Here is a 19,597-nt window from a genome sequence, read left to right as displayed (position 1 = left end):
GGTGGGGATGCTACTCTGAGGTGGGGATGCTACTCTTGAGGTGGAGATGCTACTCTTGAGGTGGGGGATGCTACTCTTGCGGTGGAGATGCTACTCTTGCGGTGGAGATGCTACTCTTGAGGTGGGGATGCTACTCTTGAGGTGGGGGATGCTACTCTTGAGGTGGGGGATGCTACTCTTGAGGTGGGGATGCTACTCTTGAGGTGGGGATGCTACTCTCCAGGTGGGGATGCTACTCTTGAGGTGGGGGATGCTACTCTTGAGGTGGGGATGCTACTCTTGAGGTGGGGATGCTACTCTTGAGGTGGGGATGCTACTCTTGAGGTGGGGATGCTACTCTTGAGGTGGAGATGCGACTCTGAGGTGGGGATGCTGAGGTTGTGATGCTACTTGAGGTGGAGATGCTACTCTTGTGGTGGGGATGCTACTCTTGAGGTGGAGATGCTACTCTTGAGGTGAAAAGCTTAAGTGAAGTAGATACTCTGTGCACTATGTAATGAAATGTAACTCTTGGTCATGTAATCCGTTGGGTAAGTTTCTAAGCCCCCAGGCAGACGAAGACACTGGAGTTCACCTCTCCACTATGTCAACCGAAGACTCCATGATAATGGCAGTATAGATACAGGCCGTTTTACTGACAAAATGTCAACACAGCCTACATAAAGTGGCCTCTTACCTTCTTACCCTGTTTTTTGTCTTTATTTGGAGGACGAAGATTTGGCCTTTGAATGTTTGCTTCATGTGAGTGGAGGTCCATGGTATTGAGGTTTAGGCCATCAGAAACATGTTTACAAAATGTGGATCTGGGTTTTGAGTCACCTCGGCCTGCGTTCTGAAGGTATCGAATCACCTGTAGTCTTTTATTTAATCAGGAGAAAGACAACTCTCACACTGTTGCTGAAAAGATTTCGAGCAAACGTGACTTGCCTGTGGGATTTTGGCAACTGGTGGCCTGTGACACTGTTCTGCGTTGGCTATAACATTTTGGGCAAGAAATAAGACTTGTTACGTCAAACAATTTGAACCTGGAAATGTACTACCTTCTTCTCTGACACACACACACACACACACACACCAGTGGCATAGCCAGAACTATAGGTAAAGCAGCGAATTGCTGCAATTTTACACATTTTACCATGGGGCAATGACAAAAAAGTTGTAGTTTTTATTGCTAATCTCATGCTATTCTACACATTCTGCTATTAGGCTGATAGAACATTTAGCTGTTTTAAAGCTAATTGAAGCTATAAATATACGTCTGTTGACTGAATAAAGCTCTGGATTATGAGCTATCTTGTTTGCTAAATTAACAAATGAAATATGCAGTGGCATGGTGCATATAGCCATAGAAGCTCAGTGACATATGCCTCAATGTAGTCATATTCGTGACTTATTGGTGGTGTGTGGCTTTCAGTTAGTTCTTTTTGGCAACCCATCTCATGAGAGTGAATGTTATTCCAGTTCACCTGTTCTGATATATTTCATAAAATATGAAAAACCCAGTGCACTGCTTGGTATGCATTCCATCCTATGGTGTTTGCATGTTTAGTTAAAAATACAAGTAATGAACACAGACAAATGAAGAGCATAAAAAAATATAGCTCCCATGCCTACACCCCTGACACACACACACAACCTTTGATACTCTTGTCTGTTTGTGCTACAAGCTTGGCACACCTGATTTGGGGCGTTTCTCCCATACTTTTTTATTTATTTAATATATTTTAGAATAAGGCTGTAATGTAACAAAATGTGGAAAAAGTCAAGGGGTCTGAATACTTTCCGAAGGCACTGTATATACAGGAGCCACAACGCAGCCATCGGAGGTCATTGTACAGATCAAATACTGACTAATCCACCAGAGTTCATAGGACAGATCACATACTGACTAATCCACCAGAGGTCATAGGACAGATCACATACTGACTAATCCAACGGAGGTCATAGGACAGATCACATAGTAGGACAGATCACATACTGACTAATCCAACGGAGGTCATTGTACAGATCACACTGACTAATCCAACGGAGGTCATAGGACAGATCACATACTAATCCACCAGAGGTCATGACAGATCACATACTGACTAATCCAACGGAGGTCATAGATAATCCACCAGAGGTCATAGGACAGATCACATACTGACTAATCCACCAGAGGTCATAGGACAGGACTAATCCACAGGATCACATACTGACTAATCCACCAGAGGTCATAGGACAGATCACATACTGACTAATTTTTGTCAAAACGACAGATCACATACTGACTAATCCATCTGTCATAGGACCGATCACATACTGACTAATCCACCAGAGGTCATAGGATAGATCACATACTGACTAATCCACCAGAGGTCATAGGACAGATCACATCTGACTAACATCTGTTAGGACCAATCACATACTGACTAATCCACCAGAGGTCATAGGACAGATCACATACTGACTAATCCACCAGAGGTCATAGGAAGATCACATATTGACTAATCCACCAGAGGTCATAGGACAGATCACATACTGACTAATCCACCAGAGGTCATAGGACAGATCACATACTGACTAATCCACCAGAGGTCATAGGACAGATCAATAGACTAATCCAACGGAGGTCACAGGACAGATCACATACTAATCCACCAGAGGTCATAGGACAGATCACATACTGACTAATCCACCAGAGGTCATAGGACAGATCACACTGACTAATCCATCTGTCATAGGACCGATCACATACTGACTAATCCACCAGAGGTCATAGGACAGATCACATACTGACTAATCCACCGGAGGTCATAGGACAGATCACATACTGACTAATCCACCAGAGGTCATAGGACAGATCACATACTGACTAATCCACCAGAGGTCATAGGACAGATCACATACTGACTAATCCATCTGTCATTGGACCGATCACATACTGACTAATCCACCAGAGGTCATAGGACAGATCACATACACTAATCCACCAGAGGTCATAGACAGATCACATACTGACTAATCCACCAGAATTCATAGGACAGATTTTACTGACTAATCCACAGAGGTCATAGGACAGATCACAATGACTAAAAAGGTCATAGGTAGATCACATACTGACTAATCCTCAGAGGTCATAGGACAGATCACATACTGACTAATCCACCGGAGGTCATGACAGATCACATACTGACTAATCCACCAGAGGTCATAGGACAGATCACATACTGACTAATCCACAAGAGGTCATAGGACAGATCACATACTGACTAATCCACCAGAGGTCATAGGACAGATTACTGACTAATCCATGCAATCTGTCATAGGACCGATCACATACTGACTAATCCACCAGAGGTCATAGGACAGATCACATACTGACTAATCCACCAGAGGTCATAGGACAGATGCTAAATTAACAAATGACTAATCCACCAGAGGTCATAGGACAGATCACATATGCCTCCACCATGAGGTCATAGGACAGATCACATACTGACTAATGGTGGTCATGGGATCACATACTGACTAATCAGAGTTAGGACAGATCACATACTGACTAATCCCAGGTCATAGGACAGATGAATGTAATCCACCAGAGGTCATAGGACAGATTACTGACTAATCCACCAGAGGTCATAAAATATGACTAAAACATAGGACAGATCACATACTGACTAATCCACCAGAGGTCATAGGACAGATCACATACTGACTAATCCACCAGAGGTCATAGGACAGAACACATACTGACTAATCCACCGGAGGTCATAGGACAGATCACATACTGACTCATCCATCTGAGTTAAAAATAGGACATGATCACACTGACAAATCCAAGAGGTCATAGGACAAAATACTGACTAATCCACCAGAGGTCATAGGACATCACATACTGACTAACACCAGAGGTCATAGGACAACACTTTGACTAACCATCTGTCATGATTTGTAATCCACCAGAGGTCATAGGACAGATCACCTGACTAATCCACCAGAGGTCATTGGACAGATCACATACTGACTAATCCATCTGTCATAGGACCGATCACATACTTTTCATTTATTTAATATATTTTAGAGGTAAGGACTGTCACATACTGTAACAAAGACAGATCACATGTGATCACATACATACTGACTAATCCACCAGAAAAGTCATAGGACAGATCACATACTGACTAATCCACCAGAGGTCATAGGACAGATCACATACTGACTAATCCACCAGAGGTCATAAGACAGATCACATACTGACTAATCCACTGAGGTCATAGGACAGATCCATAGGACTAATCCCCAGAGGTCATAGGAGATCACATACTGACTAATCCATCAGAGGTCATTGGACAGATCACATACTGACTAATCCACCAGAGGTCATAGGACAGATCACATACTGACTAATCCACCAGAGGTCATAGGACAGATCACATACTGACTAATCCACCAGAGGTCATAGGACAGATCACATACTGACTAATCCACCAGAGGTCATAGGACAGATCACATACTGACTAATCCACCAGAGGTCATAGGACAGATCACATACTGACTAATCCATCTGAGGTCATAGGACAGATCACATACTGACTAATCCATCTGAGGTCATAGGACAGATCACATACTGTCTAATCCATCTGAGTTCATAGGACAGATCACATACTGACTAATCCCGCTTAGTGCTTTTCAGGTCAATGGTCACAAAAGTTCATTTTTCTCTCTTTCTCTCTCTCTCTCTCTCTCTCTCTCTCTCTCTCTCTCTCTCTCTCTCTCTTTCTCTCTCTTTCTCTCTCTTTCTCTGTAGTGATGGAAAATACGGCTGTGAGTACCTCCACTCTGGCCAATGAGGAGTTTGACAGAAACGTACCGCGGATCTGCGGTGTGTGTGGGGACAAGGCCACGGGTTTCCACTTTAATGCCATGACCTGCGAGGGCTGCAAGGGTTTCTTCAGGTACGGACACACACACACTCCTGGCAACAACAAGCCCTTTTGTTGTGGGTACACACACACACACACACACACACACACACACACACACACACACACACACACACACACACACACACACACACACACAGAAAGCTACTTTACGCCCAGTTGTCCACACTTACATAAGAGCATGCACAAACATACTGTGTCATACTATGCATGCTTGTTCAAGCGCCCAGACATGCATACATTTACAGTTCATCACACGCTGAAGCACACACACGTACTGTACACTCAACTATTTAAAGTAAGATGCACCAAATGACCTCTCCTCTATGTGTGTGAATGTGTGCATGTCTGTTTTCCTGCATGGGTCCATTTTTCCACAGCTCATGTGTAACACCTCTTCTCAGAGTAGAGCAGGCAGGCCCATTGCCCGAGCGACTTCAGACTCCACACAGACACAGCTTGTAAACATGCTGCTGGAGAGCCAGTGCTGTTCTTCCTTCAGACAAGTCTGTGTCAACACAGTTCATGTATAAAGACAAAGACTGAAAAATTTGTATTCTTTCCATACTTATGTCCCAGCAGCCCTTGGCTTACACTTTGTTTTCAGGCAGCTGTGTGTGTGCGCGTGTTTACAGATGTAGGATATTAATTTGATCATCCTATTGCAGGAGAATGTTCCTACAATGCAGGAAATGTAAAACATGTGTTGTATTTGAGATATGAAAAGGCTTCTGAACTTTTCTATTTCCATGTTAACATTTCAGACTTGATTTTCCCTTATGAAAAATGTATCAACCTCTAGAAAAATGTCCATTAATTATAATCCACATAATAATTCAAATTTCCTCATGCTGCAGGATTATTTTCCTGCTGTAGCGAACTGGCTCAAATTAAGATTCTACATCTGTATGTGTGTCAGAGAAGGAGGAAGAAGATATTTCTTAACATATTTACAGTAATTACATGTGTGGGTGTTTGTGTGTGTGTGGGAGGGGGATATATGCGGGGGGGTGCGTGTGCACGTCCGTGTGTTTGTGAGTGCACGCGTTTGAATTTTTCCACATGGTGTTACAGCCTGAATTGAAAATGTATAACATTGAGATTTTTTGGTCGCTGGCCTCAACACCATTCCCTATAATGCCAAAGTGGAATTATGTTTTTTTGAAATTTTTACAAATTAATAAAAAATGTAAAGCTCTTCAGTCAATAAATATTCCACCCCTTTATTATGGCAAGCCTAGATAAGTTCAGGAGTAAAAATGTGCTTAAGTTACATAATGAGTTGCATGGCATCACTGTGTGTTACGGTTTTCTATAGGCAAAGGAGAGTCGGACCAAAATGCGGCGTGTAGATTGCGATCCATGTTTAATAAACAAAAGTAAACACGAATCAATTACAAAAACAACAAATGTAACGAAAACCGAAACAGCCTATACTTGTGTAAACTAACACAGAACAGGGACAAAAGGACAATAAGGACAATCACCCACGAAACACTCAAAGAATATGGCTGCCTAAATATGGTTCCCAATCAGAGACAACGATAAACACCTGCCTCTGATTGAGAACCACTTCAGACAGCCATAGATACACCTAGAACACCCACTAAGCGATCATCCCAATACATACATACATACAATACATGCAAAAACACACCACATACAAAAACCCATGCCACACCCTGGCCTGACCAAATAAATGAAGAAAACACAAAATACCTAGACCAGAGCATGACAGAACCCCCCCCAAGGTGCGTACTCCCGGCCGCACACCAAAAACCCATAGGGGAGGGTCCGGGTGGGCGTCTGTCCACGGTGGCCGCTCCGGCGCCGGACGTGGACCCCACTCTATCAAAGTCTTTGTCCATTTTCCTCTCGTCCTTAGATAGGCGATCCTCGCCGTCGACCTTGGCCGAGTAGTCCTCACCCAGGACCCCACTGGACCGAGGGGCAGCTCGGGACCGAGGGGCAGCTCGGCACCGAGGGGAAGCTCGGCACCGAGGGGAAGCTCGGCACTGAGAGGAAACTCAGGCAGGTAGTTGGATCTGGCAGATCCTGGCTGGCTGGCGGTTCTGGCAGATCCTGGCTGACTGGCGGATCTGGAAGAGCCTGGCTGACTGGCGGATCTGGAAGAGTCTGGCTGACTGGTGGATCTGGAAGGGTCTGGCTGACTGGCGGATCTGGAAGAGTCTGGCTGACTGGCGGATCTGGAAGAGTCTGGCTGACTGGCGGATCTAGAAGAGTCTGGCTGACTGGCGGATCTAGAAGAGTCTGGCTGACTGGCGGATCTGGAAGAGTCTGGCTGACTGGCAGATCCTGGCTGAATGGCTGATCTGGAAGAGTCTGACTGACTGGCGGATCTGGAAGAGTCTGGCTGACTGACGGATCCTGGCTGACTGGCGGATCTGGAAGAGTCTGGCTGACTGGCGGATCTGGAAGAGTCTGGATGACTGGCGGATCCTGGCAGACTGGCGGATCCTGGCTGAATGGCGGATCTGGAAGATTCTGGCTGACTGGCGGATCTGGAAGAGTCTGGCTGACTGGCGGATCTGGAAGAGTCTGGCTGTCTGACGGCTCTGGCTGCTCCATACTGACTGATGGCTCTGGCTGCTCCATGCAGACTGGCAGCTCTGGCGGCTTCTTGCAGACTGGCAGCTCTGGCGGCTTCTTGCAGACTGGCAGCTCTGGCGGCTTCTTGCAGACTGGCAGCTCTGGCGGCTTCTTGCAGACTGGCAGCTCTGGCGGCTCCTTGCAGACTGGCAGCTCCTTGCAGACTGGCAGCTCTGGCTGCTCCAAGCATACTGGCAGCTCTGGCTGCTCCATGCAGACCGGCAGCTCTGGCTGCTCCATGCAGACTGGCAGCTCTGGCTGCTCCATGCAGACTGGCAGCTCTGGCTGCTCCATGCAGACTGGCAGCTCTGGCTGCTCCTTGCAGACTGGCAGCTCCTTGCAGACTGGCAGCTCCTTGCAGACTGGCAGCTCTGGCTGCTCCATGCAGGCTGGCAGCTCTGGCTGCTCCATGCAGGCTGGCAGCTCTGGCTGCGCTGAACAGGCAGGAGACTCCAGCAGCGCTGTAGAGGAGGAAGGCTCTGGCAGCGCTAAACAGGCGGGAGACTCCGGCAGCGCTGTAGAGGCGCAAGGCTTTGGCAGCACTAAACAGGCAGGAGACTCCGGCAGTGCAGGAGAGGAGGAAGGCTCTGGCAGCGCTAAACAGGCGGGAGACTCCGGCAGCGCAGGAGAGGAGGAAGGCTCTGACAGCGCTGAACAGGCGTAGCGCACTGAAGGCCTGGTGCGTGGTGCTGGCACTGGTGGTACTGGCCCGAGGACACGCACAGGAAGCCTGGTGCGGGGAGCTGCCACCGGAGGGCTGGTGTGTGGAGGTGGCATAGGATGGGCTAGACCGTGAAGTCGTACTGGAGATCTTGAGAGCAGGGCTGGCACAGGACGTGCAAGGCTAGGGAGGTGCACAGGAGGCCTGGTGCGTGAGGCTGGCACAATCTTCACCAGCCGACTAACACGCACCTCAGGACGAGTATGGAGCGCTGACCCAGGTGCCATCAAATCCCCGACACGCTCCGTCGGGCGAATTCCATGCTTAAAGCACCAACACAGCAACTCCCTCATAACTCTCTCCTCCAATTTCCCCATTAACTCCTTCACAGTCTCTGCTTCGCTCACCTCCAACACCGGCTCTGGTTCTGGTCTCCTCCTTGGCTCCTCACGATAAACAGGAAGAATTGGCTCAGGTCTGACTCCTGACTCTGCCACACTCTCCCTGAGCCCCCCCCCAATACATTTTTGGGGCTGACTCTCGGGCTTCCTTCCGTGCCGCCGTGCTTGTCTCTCCAACTCCATTCTCCTATAAACCTTTTCGCACTGCTCCAGCGAATCCCAGGCGGGCTCCGGCACTCTCCCTGGGTCGACCGCCCACCTGTCTATTTCCTCCCAAGTCGTATACTCCAGACTTTGTTGCTCCTGCTGCCGCTGTTGCTTCTCCTGCTGCTCCTGCCTGTTGACACGCCGCTTGGTCCTGTTGTGGTGGGTGATTCTGTTACGGTTTTCTATAGGCGAAGGAGAGTCGGACCAAAATGCGGCGTGTAGATAGCGATCCATGTTTAATAAACATAAGTAAACACGAATCAATTACAAAAACAACAAACGTAACGAAAACCGAAACAGCCTATACTTGTGTAAACTAACACAGAACAGGGACAATAAGGACAATCACCCACGAAACACTCAAAGAATATGGCTGCCTAAATATGGTTCCCAATCAGAGACAACGATAAACACCTGCCTCTGATTGAGAACCATTTCAGACAGCCATAGATACACCTAGAACACCCCACTAAGCTATCATCCCAATACATGTGAAAAAACCCCAATACAAAAACACACCACATACAAAAACCCATGCCACACCCTGGCCTGACCAAATAAATGAAGAAAACACAAAATACTTAGACCAGGGTGTGACACTGTGTGCAATAATAGTGTTTAACATGATTTTTGAATGACTACCTCATTTCTGTACCCCACAAATAGAATTATATGTAAGGTCCCTCAATCAAGCAGTGAATTTCAAACACAGATTCAACCACAAAGACCAGGGAGATTTTCCAATGCCTCGCAAACAAAGGGCACTTATTGGTACATGGGTAAAACATTGAATATCCCTTTGAGCATGGTGAAGTTATTCATTACACTTTGGATGGTGTACAAACACCCAGTCACTACAAAGATACAGGTTTCCTTCCTCACTCAGTTGCCGGAGAGGAAGGAAACCTCTCAGGGAATACACTATGAGGCCAATGGTGACTGTAAAACAGTTACAGAATGTAATGGCTGTGATAGGAGGAAAATGAGAATGGATCAACAACATTGTAGTTACTCCACAATACTGAACTAAATTACAGAGTGAAAAGAAGGAATCTTGTAAAGAATAAAACATTTCCAAAACATGCATCCTGTTTGCAACAAGGCACTAAAGTAATACTGCAAAAAATGGAGCAAAGCAATTAACATTTTGTCCTGAAAACAAAGTGTTATGTTTGGGACAAATCCAATAAAACACATTACTGAGTACCACTCCATATTTGTAAGCATATTGGTGGCTGCATCATGTTTTGGGTATTTGTATGTATTAGGGATTCCCATTAGCTGTTGCCAAGGCAGCAGCTACTCTTCCTGGGATCCAAGCACATTAAGTCACTTACACTACATATAAAAAAAAAAGATTAAACAGTATCATATAACAGTATTACACATCTACATACAGTTGAAGTCTGAAGTTTACATACACTTAGGTTGGAGTCATTAAAACTCGTTTTTCAACCACTCCACACATTTCTTGTTAACAAACTATAGTTAAACTAACACAGAACATGGACAAAAGGACAATAAGGACAATCACCCACGAAACACTCAAAGAATATGGCTGCCTAAATATGGTTCCCAATCAGAGACAAAGATAAACACCTGCCTCTGATTGAGAACCACTTCAGACAGCCATAGATACACCTAGAACACCCCACTAAGCGATCATCCCAATACATGTGAAAAAAAACCAATACAAAAACACACCACATACAAAAACCCATGCCACACCCTGGCCTGACCAAATAAATGAAGAAAACACAAAATACTTAGGACCCCCCCCCCAAGGTGCGTACTCCCGGCCGCACACCAAAAACTCATAGGGGAGGGTCCGGGTGGGCGTCTGTCCACGGTGGCGGCTCCGGCGCGGGACGTGGACCCCACTCTATCAAAGTCTTTGTCCATTTTCCTCTCGTCCTTAGATAGGCAATCCTCGCCGTTGACCTTGGCCGAGTAGTCCTCACCCAGGACCCCACTGGACTGAGGGGCAGCTCGGGACCGAGGGGCAGCTCGGGACCGAGGGGCAGCTCGGGACCGAGGGGCAGCTCGGGACCGAGGGGCAGCTCGGGACCGAGGGGCAGCTCGGGACCGAGGGGAAGCTCAGCACTGAGAGGAAGCTCAGCACTGAGAGGAAACTCAGGCAGGTAGTTGGATCTGGCAGATCCTGGCTGGCTGGTGGTTCTGGCAGATCCTGGCTGACTGGCGGATCTGGAAGAGTCTGGCTGACTGGCGGATCTGGAAGAGTCTGGCTGACTGGCGGATCTGGAAGAGTCTGGCTGACTGGCGGATCTGGAAGAGTCTGGCTGACTGGCAGATCTGGAAGAGTCTGGCTGACTGGCGGAACCTGGATGACTGGCGGATCTGAAAGAGTCTGGCTGACTGGCAGATCTGGAAGAGTCTGGCTGACTGGCGGATCCTGGCTGACTGGCTGATCTGGAAGAGTCTGACTGACTGGCGGATCTGGAAGAGTCTGGCTGACTGGCAAATTCTGACTGACTGACGGATCTGGAAGAGACTGGCGTACAGTTGAAGTCTGAAGTTTACATACACTTAGGTTGGAGTCATTAAAACTCGTTTTTCAACCACTCCACACATTTCTTGTTAACAAACTATAGTTTTGGCAAGTCGGTTAGGACATCTACTTTGTAAGTAATTTTTTTCACAAGTAATTTTTCCAACAATTGTTTACAAACAGATTATTTCACTTATAATTCACTGTATCACAATTCCAGTGGTATTTCAGAAGTTTACATACACGAAGTTGACTGTGCCTTTAAACATTCTTTAGAAGCTTCTGATAGGCTAATTGACATAATTTGAGTCAATTGGAGGTGTACCTGTGGATGTATTTCAAGGCCTAAATTCAAACTCAGTGCTTCTTTGCTTGATATCATGGGAAAATCATGGGAAAATCAGAAGAAATCAGCCAAGACCTCAGAATATTTTGTTGTTGACCTCCACAAGTCTGGTTCATCCTTGGGAGCAATTTCCAAATGACTGAAGGTACCACATTAATCTGTACAAACAATAGTATGCAAATATAAACACCATGGGACCACGCAGCCATCATACCGCTCAGGAAGGAGACGCGTTCTGTCTCCTAGAGATGAACGTACTTTGGTGCGAAAAGTGCAAATCAATCACAGAACAACAGCAAAGGACCTTGTGAAGATGCTGGAGGAAACAGGTACAAAAGTATCTATATCCACAGCAAAACAAGTCATATATCAACATAACCTGAAAGGCCACTCAGCAAGGAAGAAGCCACTGCTCCAAAACTGACATAAACAAGACAGACCACGGTTTGCATCTGCACATGGTGACAAAAGGTCGTACTTTTTGGAAAAATGTCCTCTGGTCTGATGAAACAAAATTAGAACTGTTTGGCCATAATGACCATCGTTATGTTTGGAGGAAAAAGGGGGAGGCTAGCAAGCCGAAGAACACCATCCCAACCGTGAAGCATGAGCTGGCAGCATCATGTTGTGGGGGTGCTGCAGGAGGGACTGGTGCACTTCACAAAATAGATGGTGTCATGAGGAAGGAAAATTACGTGGATATCTTGAAGCAACATTTCAAGACATCAGTCAGGAAGTTAAATCTTGGTTGCAAATGGTTCTTCCAAATGGACAATGACCCCAAGCATACTTTCACAGTTGTGAAAAAATGGCTTAAGGACAACAAAGTCAAGGTATTGGAGCGGCCATCAGAAAGCCCTGACCTCAATCATATAGAACATTTGTGGGCAGAACTGAAAAAGTGTGTGCGAGCAAGGAGGCCTACAAACCTGACTCAGTTACACCAGCTCTGTCCGGAGGAATGAGCCAAAATTCACCCAACTTATTGTGGGAAGCTTGTGGAAGGCTACCCGACGCATTTGACCCAAGTTAAACTATTTAAAGGCAATGCTACCAAATACTAATTGAGTGTATGTAAACTTCTGACCCAGTGGGAATGTGGTGAAAGAAATAAAAGCTGAAATAAATCATTCTCTCTACTATTATTCTGACATTTCTCATTCTTAAAATAAAGTGGTGATCCTAACTGACCTAAGACAGGGAATTTTTACTAGGATTACATGTCTGGAATTGTGAAAAACTGAGTTTAAATGTATTTGGCTAAGGTGTATGTAAACTTCCGAAGTTCAACTGTATCTACAATACAAAATGTAAAATACCACCACATTACAATAGACTAGACAGCTGCCCTGGGGAATTCCTGATTCTAACTGGATTATGTTGGAGAGGCTTCCATCGAAGAACACCCTCTGTGTTCTGTTAGACAGGTAACTCTTTATCCACAATATAGCAGGGGGTGTAAAGCCATAGCCTGTTTTTTCTAGCACTAGACTATGATCGATAATGTCAAAAGCCGCAATGAAGTCTAACAAGTCAGCCCCCACAATCTTTTATCAATTTCTCGGCCTATCATTAGACAATTGTGTAAGTGCTGTGCTTATTGAATATCCTTCCCTATAAGCATGCTGAATGTCTGTCACTTTGTTTACTGTAAAATAACATTGTATCTGGTCAAACAAACTTTTTTCCAAAAGTTTACTAAGGGTTGTTAACGGGCTGATTGGTCGGCTATTTGAGCCAGTAAAAGGGGGCTTTACTATTCTTGGGTAGCGGAATGACTTTTGCTTCCCTCCAGGCCTGAGGGCACACACTTTATAGCAGGCTTAAATTGAAGATATGGCAAATAGGAGTGGCAATATCGTCCATTATTATCCTCAGTAATTTTCCATTCAAGTTGTCAGACCCCGGTGGCTTGTCATTGTTGATAGGTGAACAAATGGTTGTCTCTTCCACACTCACATTACAGAATTCAAAAGTACAATGCTTGTCTTTCATAATTTGGTCAGATATACTTGGATGTGTCGTGTCAGTTTGTTGCCAATGAAGAAAATAATTAAAACATTGAACATTCAATAAATGTGCAAAAATGTAAAAATAAATCAATTCACTTTGTCGTTAAGGGTTATTGTGTGTAGATGGGAGGGAAAGTGTATTTAATTGTTTTCAGGCTGTAACACCACAAAATGTAGAATAAGTCAAGGGTTATGAATACTGTCTGAAGGCACTGTATGTCCTAACATATTTACGGTAATGTGTGTGTTGCACTGAATATCTTTGTAGCATGACCCTCTCTCTCTCTTTCCCTCTACTGGCATGTGTGCATGTGTGTACTCCTTTGAGTAGGAACCAGAGAAGAGGTGCAGGACATCAATATTTATGGAATGACACCGTGATTACACATTTCGGTCACTACTAAATGATTGATAGTAGTGCCGGGACGATAAACCGTAAAAAACCAACACCAACCGAACAGACCACTTATCAAGCACCTTATGTTGATATTGTTAAATATAAGTAGCCTATACTAGAGAAATGTGAAGTTTGAAATGAAATGCATCTGCTAGTACAGGGGCTAGTTAAAGGATTCACCCCCTTTGGCTCCTATTTTGTTGCCTTACAACCTGGAATTAAAATAGATTTTTGGGGGGTTTGTATCATTTGATTTACACAACATGCCTACCACTTTGAAGATTAATTTTTATTTATTTATTGTGAAACAAGAAATAAGACAAAAAAACAGACAACTTAAGTCTGCATAACTATTCACCCCCTAAGTCAAGACTTTGTAGAGCCGCCTTTTGCAGCAATTAAAGCTGCAAGTCTCTTGGGGTATGTCTCTGTAACCCTGGCACATCGAGCCACTGGGATTTCTGCCCATTCTTCAAGGCAAAACTGATCCGGCTCCTTTAAGTTGTATGGGTTCCGCTGGTGTACAACAATCTTTAAGTGATACCACAGATTCTCAATTGGATTGAGGTCTGGGCTTTGACTAGGCCAAATCCCCTTACACCACACAAGTGTTGCTTTAGCAGTATGCTTAGGGTCATTTGTCCTGCTGGAAGGTGAACCTCCAACCCAGTCTCAAATCTCTGGAAGACTGAAACAGGTTTCCCTCAAGAATTTCCCTGTATTTAGCTCTATCCATCATTCCTTCAATTCTGACCAGTTTCCCAGTCCCTGCCGATGGAAAAACATCCCCACAGCATGATGCTGCCACCATCATGCTACACTCTAGGGATGTTGTTGGTGTTGGGTTTGCTCCAGACATAGCTATATTCATTGATGGCCAAAAAGCTACATTTTAGTCTCATCTGACCAGAGTACCTTCTTCCATATGTTTGGGGAGTCTCCCACATGCCTTTTGGCGAACACCAAACATGTTTGCTTACTTTTTTCTTTAAACAATGGCTTTTTTTCTGGCCACTCTTCCTTAAAGCCCAGCTCTGTGGAGTGTCCAGCTTAAAGTGGTACTATGGACAGATACTCCAATCTCTACTATGGAGCTTTGCATCTCCTTCAGGGTTATCTTTGGTCTCTTTGTTGCCTCTCTGATTAATGCCCTCCATGCCTTAGGTGGAGTTGGAGTTTTAAGTAACTGTGATGCACATGAATGTTATAAATGTATTGTTCTATTTGTCATTATTGTAATAATTCAGCTCAGATAGTCACAAGGAAGGTCATAGGTCATCCAGTATAGCGTGTGGCAAAAGGGTCACGCTGCTTTCAGCACTCTCTCTTTCTACTTCTCTCCCCCCGCCGCCACTCTCTCTCTTTCTACTTCTCTCCCCCCGCCGCCACTCTCTCTCTTTCTACTTCTCTCCCCCCGCCGCCACTCTCTCTCTTTCTACTTCTCTCCCCCCGCCGCCACTCTCTCTCTTTCTACTTCTCTCCCCCTGCCGCCACTCTCTCTTTCTACTTCTCTCCCCCCCCCCCTCTCTCTTTCTACTTCTCCACTCTCTTCTTTCTACTTCTTTCTACTTTTCCCCCCGCCGCCACTCTCTCTCTTTCTACTTCTCTCCCCCGCCGCCACTCTCTCTCTTTCTACTTCTCTCCCCCTGCCACCACTCTCTCTCTTTCTACTTTTCTACTTCTTTCTCCCCCTGCCGCCACTCTCTCTCTTTCTCCCCTGCCGCCACTTCTCTTTCCCCCCTGCCGCCACTCTCTCTCTCTCTTTCTACTTCTCTTCTCCCCTGCCACCACTCTCTCTCTTTCTACTTCTCTCCCCCCCCTCTCTTTCTACTTCTCTCCCCCCGCCCCCACTCTCTCTCTTTCTACTTCTCTCCCCCCTGCCGCCACTCTCTCTCGTTCTACTTCTCTCCCCCCTGCCACTCTCTCTCTTTCTACTTCTCTCCCCCCGCCGCCACTCTCTCTCTTTCTACTTCTCTCCCCCCGCCACCACTCTCTCTCTTTCTACTTCTCTCCCCCGCCACCACTCTCTCTCTCTTTCTACTTCTCTCCCCCTGCCACCACTCTCTCTCTTTCTACTTCTCTCCCTCCGCCACCACTCTCTCTCTTTCTACTTCTCTCCCCCTGCCACCACTCTCTCTCTTTCTACTTCTCTCCCTCCGCCACCACTCTCTCTCTTTCTACTTCTCTCCCCCTGCCGCCACTCTCTCTCGTTCTACTTCTCTCCCCCTGCCACTCTCTCTCTTTCTACTTCTCTCCCCCGCCGCCACTCTCTCTCTCTTTCTACTTCTCTCCCCCTGCCACCCCTGCCACCACTCTCTCTTTCTACTTCTCTCCCTCCGCCACCACTCTCTCTCTTTCTACTTCTCTCCCCCTGCCACCACTCTCTCTCTCTTTCTACTTCTCTCCCCCCACCACCACTCTCTCTCTCTTTCTACTTCTCTCCCACCGCCACCACTCTCTCTCTTTCTACTTCTCTCCCACCGCCGCCACTCTCTCTCTCTTTCTACTTCTCTCCCACCGCCGCCACTCTCTCTCTTTCTACTTCTCTCCCCCCGCCACCACTCTCTCTCTTTCTACTTCTCTCCCCCCGCCACCACTCTCTCTCTTTCTACTTCTCTCCCCCTCCCACCACTCTCTCTCTCGTTCTACTTCTCTCCCCCCTGCCACTCCCCCACTTCTCTCACTTTCTACTTCTCTCCCCCCGCCGCCACTCTCTCTCTTTCTACTTCTCTCCCCCTGCCACCACTCTCTCTCTTTCTACTTCTCTCCCTCCGCCACCACTCTCTCTCTTTCTACTTCTCTCCCCCTGCCACCACACTCTCTCTCTTTCTACTTCTCTCCCCCTGCCACCACTCTCTCTCTTTCTACTTCTCTCCCTCCGCCACCACTCTCTCACTTTCTACTTCTCTCCCCATGCCACCTCTCCCCTCTCTTTCTACTTCTTTCTACTTCTCTCCGCCACCACTCTCTCTCTTTCTACTTCTCTCCCCCTGCCACCACTCTCTCTCTCTTTCTACTCCCCCTCTCTCTCTTTCTACTTCTCCCCCACCGCCACTCTCTCTCTTTCTACCACTCTCTCTCTTTCTACTTCTCTCCCCCCCCGGCACCACTCTCTCTCTTTCTACTTCTCTCCCCCTGCCACCACTCTCTCTCTCTTTCTACTTCTCTCCCCCCACCGCCACTCTCTGTCTTTCTACTTCTCTCCCCCCGCCACCACTCTCTCTCTTTCCTCTCCCCCTCTACAGACGCAGTATGAAGCGTAAGGCTAGCTTCACATGCCCCTTCAACGGCAGTTGCACCATCACCAAGGACAACCGCCGCCACTGCCAGGCCTGCCGGCTCAAACGCTGCGTGGACATCGGAATGATGAAGGAGTGTGAGTGTCCGTTCTGCACAGATGTAGGATCAGGTTCCCCTTCCCCAAATCCTAATGTCAGCAACTAAGGGGGAACAATGCAAAACTGGCCTTAGATCAGTACCTAGAGGCAATGTTGTCCCACTCAATGCTTCTGTCAGAAATACTTTTTCATTTTGACTGTCAGAGGATAGCCTTGCAGGCTTGATCAGTGTTACTTTAATCCTGGTCCAGGGGACTCGAAGGGGTGCACATTTCATTTTTTGCTATAGTACTACACCCCTAATTTAAACAATCAACTCATTATTAAACCTTTGACTAGTAGAATCAGGTGTTTAGTACTAATCTGGTGTGTAGACCCCTTGGTTGTAAGACCAGGATTAAGAAACACATGATTAGAGGTGTAAGATCACATAATATGATCACGCACACACAAAGGAAAATATCATTTGACTCACTACAGAGATAAATGTATTTTCATCCCATTGTTAGGCAACTCTTCTTAATAAGAAATACACTAATTTCTCTCCCATGAGTGTCGGAATGATCTCTTGAATTTTGAATGATGTTTTGAACCATGGAAGATGTGTGTGTTGAAAAGAGCAGAGAGAGCACAAAAGAGAGAAATGATCTTCTATCAGTCTGCTGTTAGGTAACTGTTAATGGGGTTTAATGGCACACTGATAAGAACAGGAGATAATTCATCTCATGGAGGAAAATGGAATTTCAGTCAAAATAATTCCTTTGTTATTAGACGTCAGTCCGTGTCAGCTTTAAAACACAAATTTGCCTGCCAATAGCAATGAGAAACACACACACACACACACACACACACACACACACACACACACACACACACACACACACACACACACACACACAGAAAAAACCCAAGGATCTTTGAACAAACAGGACTCAAATCACAACACTGTCTAACCCAGGGGTCAAACATCCGGCCCGCGGGAGGGTCCAATCTGGGCTGCGGGGGGTCTAATCCCGCCCCCCCGGGTAGTTTGAGTTAAAAACTAAACGCAGAGGAAACCTAACCAATTATTTGTACGGCCCCACGGATCTCATTGGAGACCGAATGGGGCATCTGGGGCTAAATGAGTTTAACACCCCTGGTCTAACCCTGCCCCCTTCTTTTGTACCCATAGAGAGCAAGGCACACAGCATATTTACCTATAGAAGCATTTGGACCCGGTCAAGACATTCTAGGTCATTTCCCTCATAAGAATGTTTATAACATCCACCAGGAGTACTAGAGCATTCTGGGAGGGCCTGTACATTATGCTCCCTTTTGAACTTTAGAGACCTGCGGATGTTTTCGCCACACTTCAAATGGACTCTGTTTTCAGTCTGTTAATAGAAAGTTCGGTTGTTCTTTTGTTTTCCCCATAAAATGTGTATTTGTAGCAGTGAATTCCCAGAGAGTGATTTCACAGTGCTCCCAACACTGTACATGAATAGGAGCCAGTGCACTTATGCTGCTGCTGCTATGACAACAATCTGTTTTAGTGTGGAACAGAGTGTGAGCTAATTCTGTGGCTGGAACAACAACAGGGGGAACGGAGTGGAGATAATGCTTTGTGTGTTGAGGACAGGACGATGCATGCGCTGCGCAACCTAGTCACGTTGTAGAACACACGCTGGCTCGCGCTTGTGTACACACACTTACACACACACATTTAAATACACTCACTTTCTCAAACACACACACACACACAACTTAAATATCCTCACTTTTTTAAACACACACACACACAACTTAAATATGCAAATTTTCTTAAACACCCACACACACTTACATATGCTAGTTCAAAACACACACACAGCACCAGCATTAACATCTCTATTTTGCCTATGTTCCAATCATTTCAGTCTGAAATAGTCAGGGTGTGGTATCTGCATTTCTCTCTGTCGCACCACTTCTTTCTTTAGCGTTTCTCCCTCCTCTGAAGCCTTCTTTCTGCTCATTCAATAAAACATTTTCTCTTTCTTTAACCCTCTCTCTTGCTCTTGCTCTCTTTCTACTCCTTTTTCTAACCCTGATATTTGTCTTTCCGTATCTCTTTCTCTGACCTCTGATCTCTTCCCGCTCAATCCCCCTCTTCATGACTCTTTCTAAACCTCTCTCTCCATCCTACTCTTTCTTTCTTTCTTCTTTCTCTCTC

General features: G+C 46.1%; 1 protein-coding gene across 4 annotated transcripts in view; it reads left to right on the top strand.

Annotated features, from left to right (window-relative positions):
- The window catches only part of LOC135541423 (vitamin D3 receptor B-like), a 118,989-nt gene that overhangs the window by 66,990 nt on the left and 32,402 nt on the right, over positions 1-19,597 (top strand). For all 4 annotated transcript variants that reach the window (XM_064967660.1, XM_064967663.1, XM_064967661.1 and 1 more), the window contains exons 3-4: positions 4,790-4,937; positions 17,314-17,444. In XM_064967660.1, the coding sequence (XP_064823732.1) occupies positions 4,790-4,937; positions 17,314-17,444 (279 nt within the window). The remainder of the gene's footprint in view (positions 1-4,789; positions 4,938-17,313; positions 17,445-19,597) is intronic.

The sequence above is a fragment of the Oncorhynchus masou genome, chromosome 6, assembly GCF_036934945.1.
Source record: "Oncorhynchus masou masou isolate Uvic2021 chromosome 6, UVic_Omas_1.1, whole genome shotgun sequence".
Lineage (NCBI taxonomy): Eukaryota > Metazoa > Chordata > Actinopteri > Salmoniformes > Salmonidae > Oncorhynchus > Oncorhynchus masou.
This window is presented reverse-complemented; position numbering and strand designations above follow the sequence as displayed.